Source organism: Hippoglossus stenolepis, chromosome 9 (genome assembly GCF_022539355.2).
Source record: "Hippoglossus stenolepis isolate QCI-W04-F060 chromosome 9, HSTE1.2, whole genome shotgun sequence".
Classification (NCBI taxonomy): domain Eukaryota; kingdom Metazoa; phylum Chordata; class Actinopteri; order Pleuronectiformes; family Pleuronectidae; genus Hippoglossus; species Hippoglossus stenolepis.
The window spans coordinates 28,129,230-28,145,773 of record NC_061491.1 but is presented as its reverse complement, the minus strand read 5'-3'; the positions used below and the strand labels follow the sequence as shown (position 1 = coordinate 28,145,773).

General features: G+C 43.4%; 1 protein-coding gene across 1 annotated transcript; it reads right to left on the bottom strand.

The window, feature by feature from the left end:
• Window positions 1-549: 549 nt before the first annotated feature.
• LOC118114674 (centrosomal protein of 120 kDa) lies at window positions 550-15,810 on the bottom strand. The gene is made up of 22 exons (XM_035165237.2): window positions 15,720-15,810; window positions 15,474-15,540; window positions 15,042-15,198; window positions 14,840-14,954; window positions 14,614-14,758; window positions 14,182-14,330; window positions 13,642-13,839; window positions 13,320-13,544; window positions 12,962-13,184; window positions 12,681-12,870; window positions 12,313-12,462; window positions 11,698-11,880; window positions 11,521-11,617; window positions 10,963-11,136; window positions 10,622-10,711; window positions 10,440-10,532; window positions 10,145-10,306; window positions 9,931-10,053; window positions 9,416-9,514; window positions 2,508-2,653; window positions 2,126-2,377; window positions 550-1,755 (listed from the first exon to the last, which is right to left on the bottom strand). The coding sequence occupies exons 2-21, from the start codon at window positions 15,520-15,522 to the stop codon at window positions 2,173-2,175; spliced, it is 2,973 nt and encodes a 990-aa protein (XP_035021128.2). The 5' UTR covers window positions 15,523-15,540; window positions 15,720-15,810; the 3' UTR covers window positions 550-1,755; window positions 2,126-2,172.
• Between the last annotated feature and the right edge of the window lie 734 nt (window positions 15,811-16,544).

Here is a 16,544-nt window from a genome sequence, read left to right as displayed (position 1 = left end):
GTTTAATTTTTAATGTTTCTGAAAAGGAGAATGTTAACATGTAATATATAAAATACACAATGATCATAATACTTCTGTACTTTCAACACAAGTCAAAGTTTGAATATACAACATGTTCATGTATTTTTACTTTGTGACTTCTGTTATTTAAAATAAGGAGGTGGAATAATAACAATAAAAATACCAATAACAGAGTAAAATATTAACATATTTAATACTTAAATTAATATGCTCGTAGATTCATTATTAAATTTGAATCATCATATTTACATTTACAGCTTTAAATTGTTGTTTATTTTGTGACGTTTTTTGTGCTTTTATAAAAAATGATTCTAAAATTCTTTCACTGTAGAAATGAATCAAAGCTTTAATTATTTATTTAATTCTAATTTAAATACAATAAACTAAAAAACATTTAAACTTTTACAATAAACAAAAATGAACGAGGACGAGTAAATAAATTCAATGTTTTTTTGTGTCTTTGTTCTTTAATAACTTTATTAAAACAAATAAATATAAAAACAAATATTAACGACACAACTCAGCAGATTTTATCATAAAATAATTTATTCCACATTAACAGTCGTCTCTGCTCTGATGATAAAAGATAATAAATTAAAGTTCACAGTGTTTCTAAGTCAGAGCTGAAGCTGCAGCGCCCCCTGCTGTCGGACAAACACTTTTCATCAACATCAACAAACAGGATGAAAAGAACAAACATAACAAACAGTTCAACTTTCTCTGAAATCATTTAGTTCATGTTTCATGTTTGAGTCCAGGAACTGAGAATCAATCGGTTTGACATCGATGTGACAAAAGTACAAAACAAGTTTGTTTCAAAAACATCAACAAGACAAAAACACAGATTTGAATAGATTCACAGAATATGAATCAGAAACCGTTCAGATATTAATCCTCAAAGTTATTTGAATGTTTCTTGAAGTTGATTATTTTGATAATCCAGTAAATTTGACTCCAGCTGATTTATCTCACGTTCACTTCACTCAATTTGTTTATAAATCAATATTTCAATTGTTTGGTCCATGAAATATAATAAAACTGAAAAAACATCTGTTTCAATTTTATATTTTGTTCAAGAACATGAAAAACTATAAACGTCGATGAATGAGACGTTAGAACCTGAAGATTTCAGCATTTTCACTTCAAATAAACAACTCATTTGTAGTTTTTGTGGAACTCATGAAACTAAATGAATGTAGCAAATATTTATCAGCTGAATATTTCAATATTTCAGTTAAATAAACAAAATAAAGTGTAAAATGAAAATAAAGTTTCCTCTCAAAGAAACATGAAGAGAAATGAAAACGCTGCATTTGAAAAATGTTTTAATTCTTAACGTGCCAAGAAAAAAAAAAGGTTTTGATTTTATTTAACTGAAATGATTCAAAGAAAAAAAAATTTAGTCTTAATTTTTAATTGTTTAATTCATTTATTTAAAGTTAACGTTTTGTTTCAATGCTCTCGAGTAGTTTGTTTTTTTATTTGCTTTTACATTAGTTATGAATGAATCAATCTGGAAACAGAGAGATGGATGAAATTCACAAATTAACATATTTCATCTCACTCGATTATTTTCTACACAAATGCTGAGAAATAGTTTCAATAAATTTCATAAATAGTTGTTTTGACGCTTCAGATTAAATAAGTTACTTAGATTCATGTTTCTGTAACGATCTGTAACGTCGAGTTGAAGAAGCTTCACTTTCTTTTCTTCACACGAAAATAAATAAAAACCTGTTGAAAAATGATCATGAGTCAAAACAGAATCACATTAAAACTCAAGTTTAAACAAATCATGTTTTATTTTAAATATGAAAAGAATTAAGAAAAGCAGTTAAAGAGAAACAGGTCGAAATATTAAAAATGTTCTTATAACTGTCACATCCAGAATCTGAGAACCTGAAGCAGAATGATTTTACTTTTGCACTTTGGTGAATTCAACGTGTTTCTGTTTGGATCATGAGTTATTACAGATTTATTGTTTTATGAACGATAGAAACAAACTGAATTCATGTTTCCTTTAGGAGCTTCTGTGAGTTTCAGATAAACGAACATGTTTCCTGCTCGGATGTTCAGAGTTCTGCTGATTGGGCGGTTTGTTTACCTGTGCTCTCAGGTGACGCTGCCTCTGATTGGACGCCCCAGCGGCGGTCAGAGGTTCCCCCGCTCCCTCATGGCGTCCTGTATCTGTCTGTTGAGCTCCGTGATGATTCTGTCCTCGTGGGTGTAGACGCCCGTCCTCAGCAGAGTGTCCCTCTCCTCCAACAGGCGACTCAGGTGCTCGTCTGCGCTCTCGTTCAGGGCGGGGCCCGACAGGGAGGAGGCGGGGCCTAATCCGTCCTCCTGCTGCTTCAACCTGGAAACGACAATGATAATAAATAATGTGTCAATTATTAAAGTCTTGTTAAAACGATGGAAGCCTGTTCACGTCACTCTCAGAAACCACAAGACCTCCTCCTCCTCCTCCTCCTCCTCCTCCTCCTCACCTGTTGATCTCGTTCCTGATGTCGTCCAGCTCCTGTCTGTCCTGTCGGATCACCTCCTTCTCCTCGGTTGCTAGGTAACGCTGCCTCATGGCCTCCAGCTCCGCCTGCTGCTTCTTCAGACGCGTCATGGCGTTTTCCTGCTCGCGCTGAACAAACAGGAAACATTTTAAATTCAAGAAACTTTAATCACATTTCAAAAAGCAGCACAGCTTCGGATCAGGTCTCAGGTTTATCATCAGGCTCCAACTTTATGATTAGAAAAGTGTGAAAAGTGAAAAATCCTCAAACTGGAGAAACTGGACCAATTCAAACTGGACTTTATGGATGAAGGGTTAGGGTTATATATTATATTATATTATTAGTTAATGGATTGACGCAGTTGAATCAGAACAGAATTTGTTTTTGTGTGAGGTTGTTGACGACTTGTATCTTTGTTCAAATCCAACTCGCTGAAAAACATCTGAACACAAGCTCTGACCTCGTGTGAGCGTTCAGTCGCTGGCTCTTTTTTCTAATTACACAGACTGAGTGAAGCTCGGTGATAAATTTGTCTCGTTTCACATTTTCATAAAAACCTCCCTGAGAAAAATGCTCCAGCACGAGAAGAGAATTCACACGGAGACCAAGAGCAACAACGGGAACAGAAAGAAAACTTCATAAAAACGTCTCTAAGTCGTATTTCTCTCAGCTGCTCAGACCTCCTGCTCCAAAATCACCCATAATACCACACGGGGCTCGGCCCACTGGCTCCAGCTGCACGTTCATAAATCAAACAAACCATATGATCAGAGAAACTAAATGATTCTCACAGTAAATTTTGTATAAATCAAAAGATTATGAATTAAAAGCTGCAGGTTAAAGAACCTGCTTCAACCAACCTGATGAGACGCCTGTTCTCCACATAAAGAGTCGCTGAGCGTCTTCATATGCTCGTTATATAGAGACAATAAATACTGATTAATACATGAACGTCAGGTTCTTACATATAAACTTTAATCTATAAGCAGCAGAGCGACATCATCAGCCTTAAAAAACTAAAGAAAACAGAGTGAGGCTGGAATCTGTCTGTGTTCTGATACAGAACAGAACGACCGGCTGATTCTGGATGAGAACATGTTCACATTACTGCGTTACAGAACACACACACAGACACACACACACACACACAGACACAGACACACAGACACACACACACACACACACACACACACACACAGACACACACACACAGACACAGACACACACACACAGACACAGACACAGACACACACACACACACACACAGACACACACACAGACACACACACAGACACACACACACACACAGACACACAACACACAGACACACACACACACACAGACACACACACACACACACACACACACACACACAGACACACACACACACACAGACACACACACACACACACACACACACAGACACACATACACACACACACAGACACACACACACACAGACACACACACACACACACACACACACACACACACACACACACACACACACACACACACAGACACACACACACAGACACACACGCACACACAGAGGAAAGCTTCTATTTTCACATGCCTGATTTCCGCACCTCGTAACAGAAAAAAAACAAGTGAAAACACACACAATCTCTCATGAACACATCAGTCATTCAGACACACACACACACACAGACAGACACACACTGTGTTGACACAGGCTCTGCTCTCTGTGGACCATTAGCCGTCTGTATTTCAGGCCGTTTTAAGGCTAATTACAAGAAAAACAAACAGGCCAAACATTTTCTCTAGTGCCGGCTGCCAAGGACAATCTGAGGCCGAGTCCTGAAACAATTAGAGGACGAGGTGATACTGAGGCCTCGGCGGTGGCTGCGGCAGCGGAGGGGGGGGGGGGAAGCTACTAAAAGTGATGTTTTACACTGATGAATCTCCCAGAAGCCTCGGCTGACACGTCACTGCAGCTGAGAACCGGCTCAGGATCTGCTTCAGTTGAAAAGATGCAAACACAACAAGAGTTTGTGTTTCTTCTTCTCGTCTCTTTGTTAAAACTGATCCGACACATTTAAAATACAAGGATCCATCAGATCTGTGTCGTCACGTTAGAAACCACATGGAGGAACGAGGTTGATCTTTTAATGAACCTGAGTTTGGACTCCCGTCTGAGCAGAGCCAACACAGAACTGGGTCATGTGACTGTTGATGGGTCTTCACGTGAACGTGGGTCAGGAGGAAGTCGTCCGATCGACCCGACCACTGGAAACACGTTCAAATAAACTCATGGTTATTTCGTTAACATGCCATCGAGCGTCCGGAGGGGCCGCGGAAACTTCTGCGCTTGTTTAAATATTTTTCAAAGGGTGGAAAAATAAATGACGCTGTTCTTTTCAGCAGATCGCACCAGAAACCTGATCTGTGCTTCACGCCGCTCCGGCAGAGGAACAGAAAGATGACGAGCACCCTCATCCCTCCGTCGGAACTCCAAGTCAAACAACCGCACGGCGGTAAACTGTGGACAAGCTGTGAGCTGCGGAGGGACCGTCCCCCCCGAGAGGACGTGCTCACGATGGACGGAGGTTTGAAACAGTCAGGGGCTGATTCCTGGGATGGATGACCAGCCAATGACTTCTCCTCCCCCGGGTTCCCCTCGTTCTTTCCTCCATTACTCGTCTCTCCTTTCAGAGGTCAGCAGCTCGGAGCAGCCGGGGGAGGACGGCTCAAACAAACACTTTGGTGCCGGGCTCACATGTGGACACACTTTTCTCAGCTCAGATGTAGTTTTCTGAGCAGCTCGCAGCCGGTGGGGGTTCGGGGGGGGTTTTCTGACGCCGCCGTACGAGGGTTTTTGTGGATGTGATGGATAAAACATGAAGGGAAATGAGGCAGAGTGGGACTCGCATTAGAAACCAGAGAGAAACGAGTCTCCACAGCAGCTGAAATCACAGGAAATTATCAAAGTGGGTTTAAAAGGTCTGTTTTCTGTAAAGAGCCGACAGACACCTGAAGCTTCTCAAGTGGTTCTGCTCTGATGTGGTGAAGGTCGGCCACCGATTCCAAAGTTCACACCAAGTTCAAATGACACAACTCGTTTGAATGAATTTTAAACGCTGCTGCTGCTTCGTCCACAAACACGGTTCAGGTTGTCAGTCCTCTGATGTGGAGTCAGGACGACGTCCATCACTCAACAGCTGGAACGAGGCGCTGATCTCAAATCAGCTGCATCACGATAGTTCGATTCTTATTTAACTCTTGACTCCGTCTTAAAGTGCGTCAATCAAAAATCCTTAGGATTAACACTGAAGAGGTTAAAGGTCCCGAGACGTCTTCTACCTGTAAATAACTTACTGTTAAAATGAAGTTCTGTTGTAATAAAGTTATAATAAAATATAGTTACAGTAGATTAAAGTTCTGAAGTGCTACTACTGAACACACTGAATCGAGCACAGTAACAATAAAGTGAAATAAAGTGAAATCCACTCGAACAAAGTAGATATTTTAGCTTCATGTTTGTACAGTGGGAGGAAGTGAAGCCCCGTCCTCCATCTTTATTTACAGTTCGTGGTCTGAACAGTCAAACTTCCACCGGCTGATTCCTTCAATATGAAGTTTGTGTTGGAGACAGTTTCCCACTGAAGGGAAATGATTCGACTTTTCACATCTAATATTTACGTGAACTACATCTGTCGGTCTTTCCTGGTTTATCGATGTTGTTTTTCAGTCTCGTTGGACTAAAACCCATCGAATGAACGACCGTCTGGAACCTTGGAGAAAACACATTCATGTCAAGTGCAGCACTCGACCTCGGTGACCCCCCCTGTCTGGAACCAGCAGCCGTCATTACTGAGGCTCACTGACATTCCAGGAATGAGCAGTGGGAACCGTCAGCGTCTCCGCGGAGACCAGTTAAACTCAAATTCCCTCAGACGACACATTGCATCTGTTGTCTGACACAAAGTTTTATACAAACACACTCATCATCATCATGGTTTCAGTCTGAACCGCCCCCGAGGGAACTGAGCCCGAAGCTTAGTGAACTGGTCCCAACACAAAGAATCAGCTGGGAATCAAACTCATCAATACTTTATCAAAGAAACCTGAAGAGCACAAAACGAGCAGAGAAGCTTTGCTCAACTTGTCATCGTGAGATCAGACAGAACCATAAAGTTTCTCTTCACTACAATGATCGACAGGTGGAGACTGGTCTGGACAGCGTTTCCCACAGAATTCACTCAATCAATGGCAGCAGCGAGGTGCATGTGCACGTGCACGAACGTCACTCTCACGTGCAACAGCTTCCAAGTGACAGGTTCACAGACTAAAGGGTGAAAGAGAAGTTCTCACGTGAGATACAACTGCAGCTGAAACTATGAGGCCTGTAACAACTTTATGGACGATGGACAAGTGAGCGTGTGGCGAATATCTGAACATAGATATATACAAATTACAATAGGATGAGCTGCCACCTCTAAATAATGAATGAGAAACACTGCTCAAGGTTTATATAATATAATATAATATATATATATATATATTTTATATATCTATGCCCGACCACATCAGCTGAATTATTTTCGGATTAGAAAAGTAGGAGTTTGTTTTGAGGCCCTTGTTGCTGTCGGCTTCTCAGATGTAACTTCTGTGATTCTTTCTAAAACCTTATGATCTTTTACTCGAGCTTTAAAAACCTGGTTTAGCTGCTGCTTTAATCTTTGTTCCAATATTTTTGCTCTGAAAAGACAAACCCAAGCTCCTTGTCCCAATATTTTGGATTTAAAAACTCTCTGATCTAATACCTCACCGCTGCCTGGATATTCATTCCTGCTCTGCCTCTGTGGCCCCCCCCGCGCCTCCTGGGTTGAAAAGCACATTATTCCTCCGACAAGAATTTTTATGATCCGACTTGAGCTAAACAGCACGCCATGCGAAGCGCTGAGAGGAGAGAATGAATAGGCGAGGAGAGGCCGAGAAAAACCAAACAAGCCCCGGCTTTACAAACCGCCGAGGACCAAGACGGATGGTCGTGTAAACACAGGCCTGATGTTTTATAAAAAGCGAGAGTGTGACGTCTGCATGGTTAGCGCCTGGCTAGCTTGTTGCTCAACGCAATCCCAGGGATGATTAATAGGCGAGGGGTGACACTCAGCGCCAAACCCCCTTAGAGCCGCATAAATCACACCGTGTTTTCTTTACAATGATGTGGCACTTAGAGGGAGGGGAGGGGGGGGTGAGGCGGAGGGAGAGAGAGAGAGATCAGGGGGAAAGAAAAGAAAGGATAAAAAGGAGGAAGTGACAGAGGAAATTAAATGAAATAACATAATACAATAGAGTGAGAGACAATTAAAGAAAGGAAGAGGGAGAGGAAGGAAATAAAAGAAGGAAGATGAGAGATGAAATGTAACAACGGAAAATAATGAGATCAAGAGAAAAGGAGGTAAAGAAAGAGAGGAAGAGGGAAAAGGATAAAAAATAAATGTCAAACAAGAAGTAAAGACAGAGATCGAGACTGAAGTAAAGGGAGAGAGAGAGGGGGGGTCCGTCCTGTTTTCCAGCTGGTTAATGTCAGTAACAGTTATTAGTTTGTCAGATAAAGTCTGTGTGTGTGTTTACATTAGTCATAGTCCGACTAAAGCCCCACTTAGTGCCCTGCGTGTGTGTGTCTGCGTGTGTGTCTGTCTGTATGTGTGTGTGTGTCTGTGAGTGTGTGAGTGTGTGTCTGTGAGGCTCTCACACATTTCATTGTCTACTTCACCTCAGATAAATATTTGGCTCTTATGTAAAAACACACCTCTGTCTTTTTTTTTACTCCTTCTCTCACACACACACACACACACACACACACACACACACACACACACACACACACACACACACACACACACACACACACACACACACACACACACACACACACACACACACACACACCTCTTGTTAAAGGTGGAACGGAGACGAGAGTCTAACGTGGTCAGTGTTTACTGGTCACCATTCAAACCATGAAGGAGTCTCCACTTCCTCCCACTATCCAAGATGAAGATATCTCTGACACAGGCGCTGCCATCTTGTGCCAGAGTCGTCATTTAGAGTCTGTGCAGCGATGGGAGGTGGAAACGTGGGAGCATCAGATTTAGTGCTCGGCCAATCGGGAGTCAGTCTCAGCTGTCAATCATATATCTTCTAAATAACTTAGGTTCACTGAGAGTTCGATTTGAAACAGCGTTCACACTGAGTTGTGATAAATCAGACTCTATATAGAAGTTACTCTTCTTTATGGGTATTTTTACTTTTGATAACTTTGCACATCTTAATAATTTCCTGTAGTACGGCTCCTTCTTGCCTTCACACACACGTCAGACGCTGTGCTTGTGCTCTGCCGCTCCCACAGTCACGCTGTGATAATCAGCTGACTGATGGCGGCGGCGCTGAGCTCAGTTTCCTCCGCTCGCTCCGTGTCTTTAAACAGAGCTGCTAAATGTCCTAACACTGTCAGCTTGTCTCCAGCAGCAGATTAAAAACCTGCAGCGTCCCGACGCAGAAAAACTAAGATCATCTGCAGTGAAAAACGAGAACTGACGGGACAGACGAGCCTCAGCTTCCGCGGCCGCGGCGTCTGGATCTGGTTTGATTGTCGTCAGAGTCGTCTTGTTTCTGAACGTTTGGACTTTTGTTCATGTCTTCGTCTTGTTTCTGTGCTGCGACGGCTCATGAACATTTAAACTGTGCATCAGTGATTCTCCCGCCAAAGGAGAAACATCCTCTGTGATGGAGTCAAGGAAACTCAGACATCAAACTTCCTTCTGTTTGTTTCTTTCCCTCATTTCTTTGGGTTTTTACGGCCGATAAACGATAAACTTTGCACGAACACAGTATTGACAGTGAAGGCTCTGAATCAACAGTACCTGTTTGAACCGGGCCAGTTCTTTCAAGGCGCGACCCCACTGCTGCTTGTAGTGAAGCTTGGACTTGGTGGTGGACTCCAGCTTCCTCTCCAGTTCCACCTTAACACCCACAACAAAAAAGATTATTATTTTTATTATTATTATTAATCAGTCAACATGTCCTGGTTAAAATAGGAAATTTTATATTGCGATCACAATTTTTCATCAGTAAAATAGTTTCTTCAACATTAAATGATTTAAAAGTACAAAGAACAATGTAAATAGGTTTAAGATAATTTAAAAAATCACAAGTATTCATCATATAAAAATACATTAGTGAATTTATAAATCAACAAATGAATGAAATTTTAAACTGTATTTGAAAATACGAAAAAAGAGAATTTAACAGATTATAATCAGACTAAGAAAGTTTCCTTCCTCGTTTCCACTTCTCAGCTGTTGTTCCTCCCGACTGAACAATCTTCCATAGATCTGTGTAATGAATCATCCTGGTAGTAACGACAGGTGTCAATCACCTTCTCGAGCGTCAGCAGGTTGACGTCTGACTGGAGCCTGAACTCAGGCCTCATGTTCTGTTGTTCTCTGTAGAGCTGGGATTCTTTCTCCAGCTGTTTGTACCGAGCCTCAGCATCTGAAATCTGCTCAACACAAACAGACGAGTAGAAGAAGTTATTATTTGTGAATCGACTCTGAAACACAGAGCGGGTTGTGAGTCTCCTCCTCCTCCACCTGCTGCAGCAGCCGCCCTCTCTCCTCCTCCATCAGCCGCACTTTGTCTCGCTCCAGCGCCACCCGGTGGTCACAGTCCTGCTGCAGCCTCCGGCCGCTCTCCTGCAGCTCCCTCTGGGTCAGCTCGTGTTCCGCTCGCAGGTCCCTCTGCAGCCGCTGAGTCTGGACACACAGACAAGCTCAACGTATGAAACACTGTTGATTCTACAGGAAAACGCTCATGAGGTTTCACATCTCTTGTTCGACAGCTCTGCTGCAGAGTGAAACCATGAACTGAATAAAGATGAACACCGACCTGGAGTTCGGCCTCCGACAACTGTTTCTCTCTTTTCTCCAAATCACACAGAGTTTTCTGGAGCTGCTCCTCCAGCAGATTAAACTCCACCTCCTACAGACGGAGAGAGGAGACAGACGAGTAGAGTCATTACAGTCACTTCAGTCTGACGGATGTTGAGTTGAGGCATTGACTCTCTTCACCTTCTTCTTGACCAGAGCTTCTCTCTCTCTGTCCCTCCTCCTCCACTCCTCTGCCAGCGCCTGCATGTGGCTCAGCTCCTTCTTCTTCAACTGAAAACATATATTAACACTTGTAATCACATTTAATGCAACAGAACATGAAAACATCAGCATGAAGGAGAAGAATCGTCAAACATCTGATTAACTTCAGTCACGTTTTGAGAGCTCAACGTAAAACTTTGTCTTTCAGAGTCAGAACAACATTTTCTATAAACTTGTTTCCTGTTGCAGAGAAGATGTGGTAAATAATGTTCATGTTTGTCGTGATGAGAACCTGTCAGTGTGATAACAGCTGTTTTTACCTGATCATCGAACAGATCCTCCTGCTCCTCCTTCCACAGCTCCAGCTCCAGGGCCGTGCGGTACTCCAGGGTGTCTCTGGGGGCCGTGGGGGCCGTGGGGGCCGTGGGGCCCTGCGGGGCGTGGGGCAGGCTGGGGGCTGCAGGGTGGGAGGGTGGTCGTGTCGGGGCTTCAATCTGAGAGAACAGAGTAAAAACCTCTGAACATGATTTAACAAACTTCTCATCTTACATTTAAGATAAAAAAATCCATAAAGACATTTTGAAAACTGCTGATGTAAGAAAAACCCACGGGAACGATAAGCTGTTCCACTCCAGACCAGCAAGTGGCGATAAAACAGACATTAGACTATAAAACTGTGATGATGCCATTGAGGGCGTCAAAGTGACCGTACACAAGGAAATGAAAATGTTATTTCTGGAGCTCAACTGGACGATAAAAACAACAAACGAAAACAAAGATGGACGACACTGTTGACGCTGCTGACCCCTGCAGGTAACTCTGGGTAATAATTAGACCTCAGTTGATTTCACGTGGACATTCACACACGGCTGTGTCACCTGAGAGGAGTCGGACACGATGACCTCTCTGGCTTTGACCAGTCCCAGGTCTTCAAGAGTCGCCAGGTAGCTCAACTCTGCCACCTTCTCCGAGGGCCTGAGGGGGGGGGGGAAACAGAAGTTAAACAGACGAGAACCACCACATTACGGTCAGTGTTGTGTAGTGTGGTTTGTTACCGGTGTGTTTTCACCACAGGGACTCGGTCCTGGTGAGTTTGTCTCCAGCTCTGATCTCCAGTCGTCGTCTGGAGTCTGCTCCTGTCAGAGCTCAGCAGGTGGGACAGCTGGACGGAGGCTTGTCCAATCAGCTGGTCTCTGCTGGACGGGTCCTTGTGCCAAAGCTCCACCACCAGAGGAACTCTGCAGAACACACACACACACACACACACACACACACAGACACACACACTGAACCAGACTGCAGGACACACATCAACAACATAGCCCTGTAGCACCACCTGCTGGTCAAAAAATAACATGGCAAACAGTGAGGAGGTTTTCACTCGGGTTGAAGGTCCAGTGACAGATTTAGGTGAAAGGATCTATTCGCAGAAACTGAATATAAAATAATCTAAGTGATATTATCACTCATGTGTAATCATCTAAATTGGATGAATCATATTTTTCTTTACCCTAGAATGGGCCTTTATGTATAAATACTTTATATTGAAATACTTTATATTTACATCAGGTGCAGCTCCTCTCTACGGAGGCAGCCATGTTTTTACCCCCCCCTCCTCATCATTGTCCACAGCTCATACTCTGAGTACGTTGAGGTAAACCTGTTCCTACCTGAGAAACGTGTCCTCCAGCTGCTGCGGTAAAGCAGCAAAGTCGAAGGCGCAGTAAGACTGAGGCAGCGACACCTCCATGTTCCTCTGCAGCTCCACAGGGGGGCTGGTCATTATGGGAGCTGCGCTGCCGAAGAACTGATACGAGTATCTGAAACAAAACAATCATCACACGACAACGTGACAGACGTCTACTATCTGTGGTGTGTTACTGGGAGTTCAACCTGTAAAAAGACCAGTGACGTCTCATCACAGACTCTGTTTGAAGGGCTTTTGTGAACTAAGATGGTTTTTCCCTTTTTTTATTAGTTTTGATAATAAAACACTTTAAATCCTCCTCAGACATAAAGACAGCTCGTGAGGTTTCACCTGAGCGTAGCAGCGATGGGGTGAATGAGGCTGAGGCCTCTCAGGCTTTGCAGGTCCAGAGAGAAGCAGTAGTGATGGGCGGAGGAGGGGATGGACACTTTGGGAGCAGACACGCTGACAGACGAGGCTCCGCCCTCGGCTGTGGCTTCGGTCCGACTCTGCAGCTGCACGGGAACATCTGCATCTGCAGCTGGACACGGGAACAAGCACAATGTCAACAGGTTGAACCGGGTGGGACCTGACGTCTTGTATGTCAAATGGAATGGTGTGTTGAGCTTCACCGGTCGCTCTCGTCTGTTCTCTGCCTCGTTGAAGCTCCACCAGCAGACTCTCCGCCTCGCTCTCTGTATGGGAGGAAGCAGGAGGAAGAGGAGGGCCGGGGGGAGGAGAGTCGGGAGGTTTTCTGACTGGAGAGGAGCTTCGAGGTCTCTGTTCAACAGGAGGAACTGAGGGAGGAGGGATGAACTTTGTCCGAGCTCCACTTCCTTCTTTATTTCCTAAAGTCTGGAGGAAGCACAGAAAAAACTGTTCAGTATTGTTTTTGTACCAAACGTGTGATTTTAATGTAAAGCTGCAAAAAACGGGGAAAAGGGACATAAAAAACTGAAACCAGAGGTTGACGATGCAGAAACTTTGTACCTGTGGTGTCGCCTCCTCTCTCCTCAGAGTAACGGCCACGCCCACGGTCGGCTGCAGGTCGGCAGGAAGTGCAGGCAGTGTCTCTTTGATGCGTTTCGGAGGTTTGAGCACAAACGCTCCCTCCATCGTCGCTCCCTTGTTCTCCAGGTCCACAGAAACTGCAGCCAGAGCTGAGAGAGACACGTCGGTGCTGCCCAGAGAGTGATTCCCACAGCACAGGTGGATCTGAGGAGGGACGAGGACATGATGAGACATGATGAGACATGATGCGTGACCGGTAACATGTGGTGAGGAGTCATCTGTCAGACACTTTGTCTCTCACCTGTAAACTGGGCTGCTGGGACAGGAAGGTCTGAAGGACCTGTTTGCTGCTGCGGATGCGCACTGAGGCGCGCTCCGGCTCGAAGTCGGGGCTCAGCAGGTTGTGGAACGGCTCGCTGGTGATGTCGTTGCCCAGTAAAGAGTAGTAGAAGAAGAACTCTGACCCCCCTGCTGAAAGTTTCATCGTGCTGGGGATCAACTACAGGGAACAACACAGCTGTCACTTGAAGACGGTGGTTTATTATTAATTCATTTTTAAAGTTTTATGTTGTAAACTAAATGTAAATCAGCTTTTCTCAGGTGAAAGTGAAAATATTACAAATGTCTGTTACAGTTTTCCTGTGATCGCTTCAGAAAGATTTGTGTCTGATCAAAAGTCAAAATCTGATACAAATTTGAGAAGCTTCAGGCAGAAAATATTTCTAATTAAAACTTATTATTATTAGATTAATATTTTTGATTTAACACAACTGCCATTGATCAACTGCGTATTGATCAACCTAAAGTTTTAACAGGACAAACTCGTGTCCTCTGTGTTTACCTGTTCCAGTTTAGTGGCGAAGGCCACGGTGACGGACAGGACGAACATGTCGCTGCAGTGACCTGCGGGTCCGACCTGGTGGAAACCCTGGTCTGAGATCAGCTCAGCCTCCAGTTTGTCTGGAAGCAGCTCAGCTGCTGCAGGAGAACCTGGAGCAGAACGAGTGGGAGGAGACAACATCTCATAAAACATTGATTGAAAACTTTTCACCAAGATCGATGAATTATTCTTTGGAAAATTCTGAAGACGTCAAAAAATCCTCCCTGGGCCACAACATTCCACAAAGTGTTGTGTTAATCTGTCCAGAAGTTTTTGTGTAATGCTGCTAAATATCAGACAACTGCCGAAATAACTAATATATTATACATGAGTAACGTACAAGAGAAAACAAAAACTCAAACTGATGCAAACAGCAGAATTAACAGTAATGACCTTGTCGGGGCGGGGCCTTCCTGGCTTTGAACCTATCAGGAGACGGCTCTGAGGACTTGGCGTCGTGCTCCAGCAGCACGGCGAGGAGGAGCGCTGGCCTCTGCTTGGCGTATTTACTGGACAGCAGTGGATACCAGCGAGGCTCCTGAGACACAAACACAGACTCATGGTATGTCACATGGCAGCAGGACGACCTCCTGAGACAGACGGAGGAGGAGACATTCACCTGTTTGACCTCCTGAACCGAGCGCAGGTCCAGGACGATGTAGCCGACGCCCTCTCTTGTCTTGCTGACGGAGTCGACAGTGAAACACTGAAGCTTGATGGGAGTTTTCTGAAGTCTGTGGGAACATCACAACGTTACACTGTGTCTTCATGAAGTATGTCAGTTTGTAATGTTGTTACAGTAACGTGCGGTCGGTGCGGACCTGTGTTGGTGCAGCGTCCTGCGGTCCAGCTCCCACGCCAGCTCGGTGCTGAACTGCGGCTTCTCCCTGTGCTCCACCGGGTCTGTGGCGAGCTGCTCTCCATCAAAGCTCGCCTGAACCACAAGGCTAAGACGAGGAGTCTTCGGGAAGTGACGACCTGAAGACAAGAGAGACACCATCAGTCTGAATCACATCCCCCACAGACCGGTTAGTAAATCACCATCACTCAATAAAACCTCCTGCTTCACTTTGTGAGGATCAGGATCTGTTTGTTTACATGTTTACAATCCACCTAGACAGCTGTCATCACGAGTGTTTACACTGTAAATGAACTGTTGGTCCTTTCTGTCCACGTGTGAAGAGGGATCCCTCCCTGTGTATGTTGTGTGTTGGTTGTGCTGTGTATGTTGTGTATGTTGTGTTGTTTCTCACCTTCCAGAATAGACACAACAATCAGAAGTTGTTCAGTCTTAGTCGCCATGACGTCATCAGGAATCGCCTGATGATATAAACATTCAAGAGTTTGAATTAAACTTGAATTTAATCCCGAAGTGATTTAAAGAAACTGATCGAGACAAACTGAGACTGAAAGAAACACGAAGAAGCGACCAGAAGATCCAGAAACGTTAATAAACACAGAGAAACATTAATACACATTAAAAGCGAAGTGTCTCTGACCGTTGACGCAAACTGCCGCTTTGTTGTTGAGCTTTGGCGCCACCCATTTTGTTTTCAAAGCGGAAGTGATGAGAGTGACGGTGACGTGTTGAGCGCCCTCTGCAGGTTGGAGGAACGACTTCAATAATACCGATGACACTGACTACTGTGATTTCTACTTCATCCACTGCTGCTGCTGCTAATACTAGTACTACTAATACTACTACTACTACTACTACTACTACTACTACTACTACTAATACTACTAATACTAGTACTACTACTAGTAGTCATACTACTACAACAACAACTACTACTACAGCTGCTGCTAAATAATAATAATTGGAAGAAGAAATTGTACTTCTCATACTATTACACCACTATTGTGATAATCATACCAATATCCCATTAACAACTGATAATAATGATAAATGAATATGACGAAATAAAAAAATTGCCGTACTAATAGTATTAGTATAATTAGTAGTATTGTACTTGTTGCTGTAATTTAAGTATTGTTACTGTGAAATGTATTTTATTTGCATCATTTTCAATAGTTAATGAAACTATAGAGCAATAGAGTATAAAATATTAAAATATATACGGCAAAACAGAAAAATATTAAAGAAAAGACAGAGAAAACTCGAAACTATCATTGTGTAAATAAATGTGTGTTTGACCCTGTAGAGGGTTGAAAAGTATTAAGTAGGTAATGAAGTTATACACAGATGTACATTCATCACATTCATCAATATGGTATTAAACATATTCAAAATTAAAAACAGAGCTGAGACTAATAATATACATAAGAATTCTCTTCGTTAATAAAGCGCAGGGCCACCTCAG

Bases quoted from the DNA above. Each gene is read 5' to 3' on its own strand.
- LOC118114674 (XM_035165237.2), bottom strand. From the start codon at position 15,522: ATGGCGACTAAGACTGAACAACTTCTGATTGTTGTGTCTATTCTGGAA. The intron at 14,955-15,041 runs GTCCGCACCGAC...ATGTTCCCACAG, and splicing joins AGGACGCTGCACCAACACAG to ACTTCAGAAAACTCCCATCA. The intron at 10,307-10,439 runs GTCGGTGTTCAT...CTGTGTGTCCAG, and splicing joins TGTCGGAGGCCGAACTCCAG to ACTCAGCGGCTGCAGAGGGA.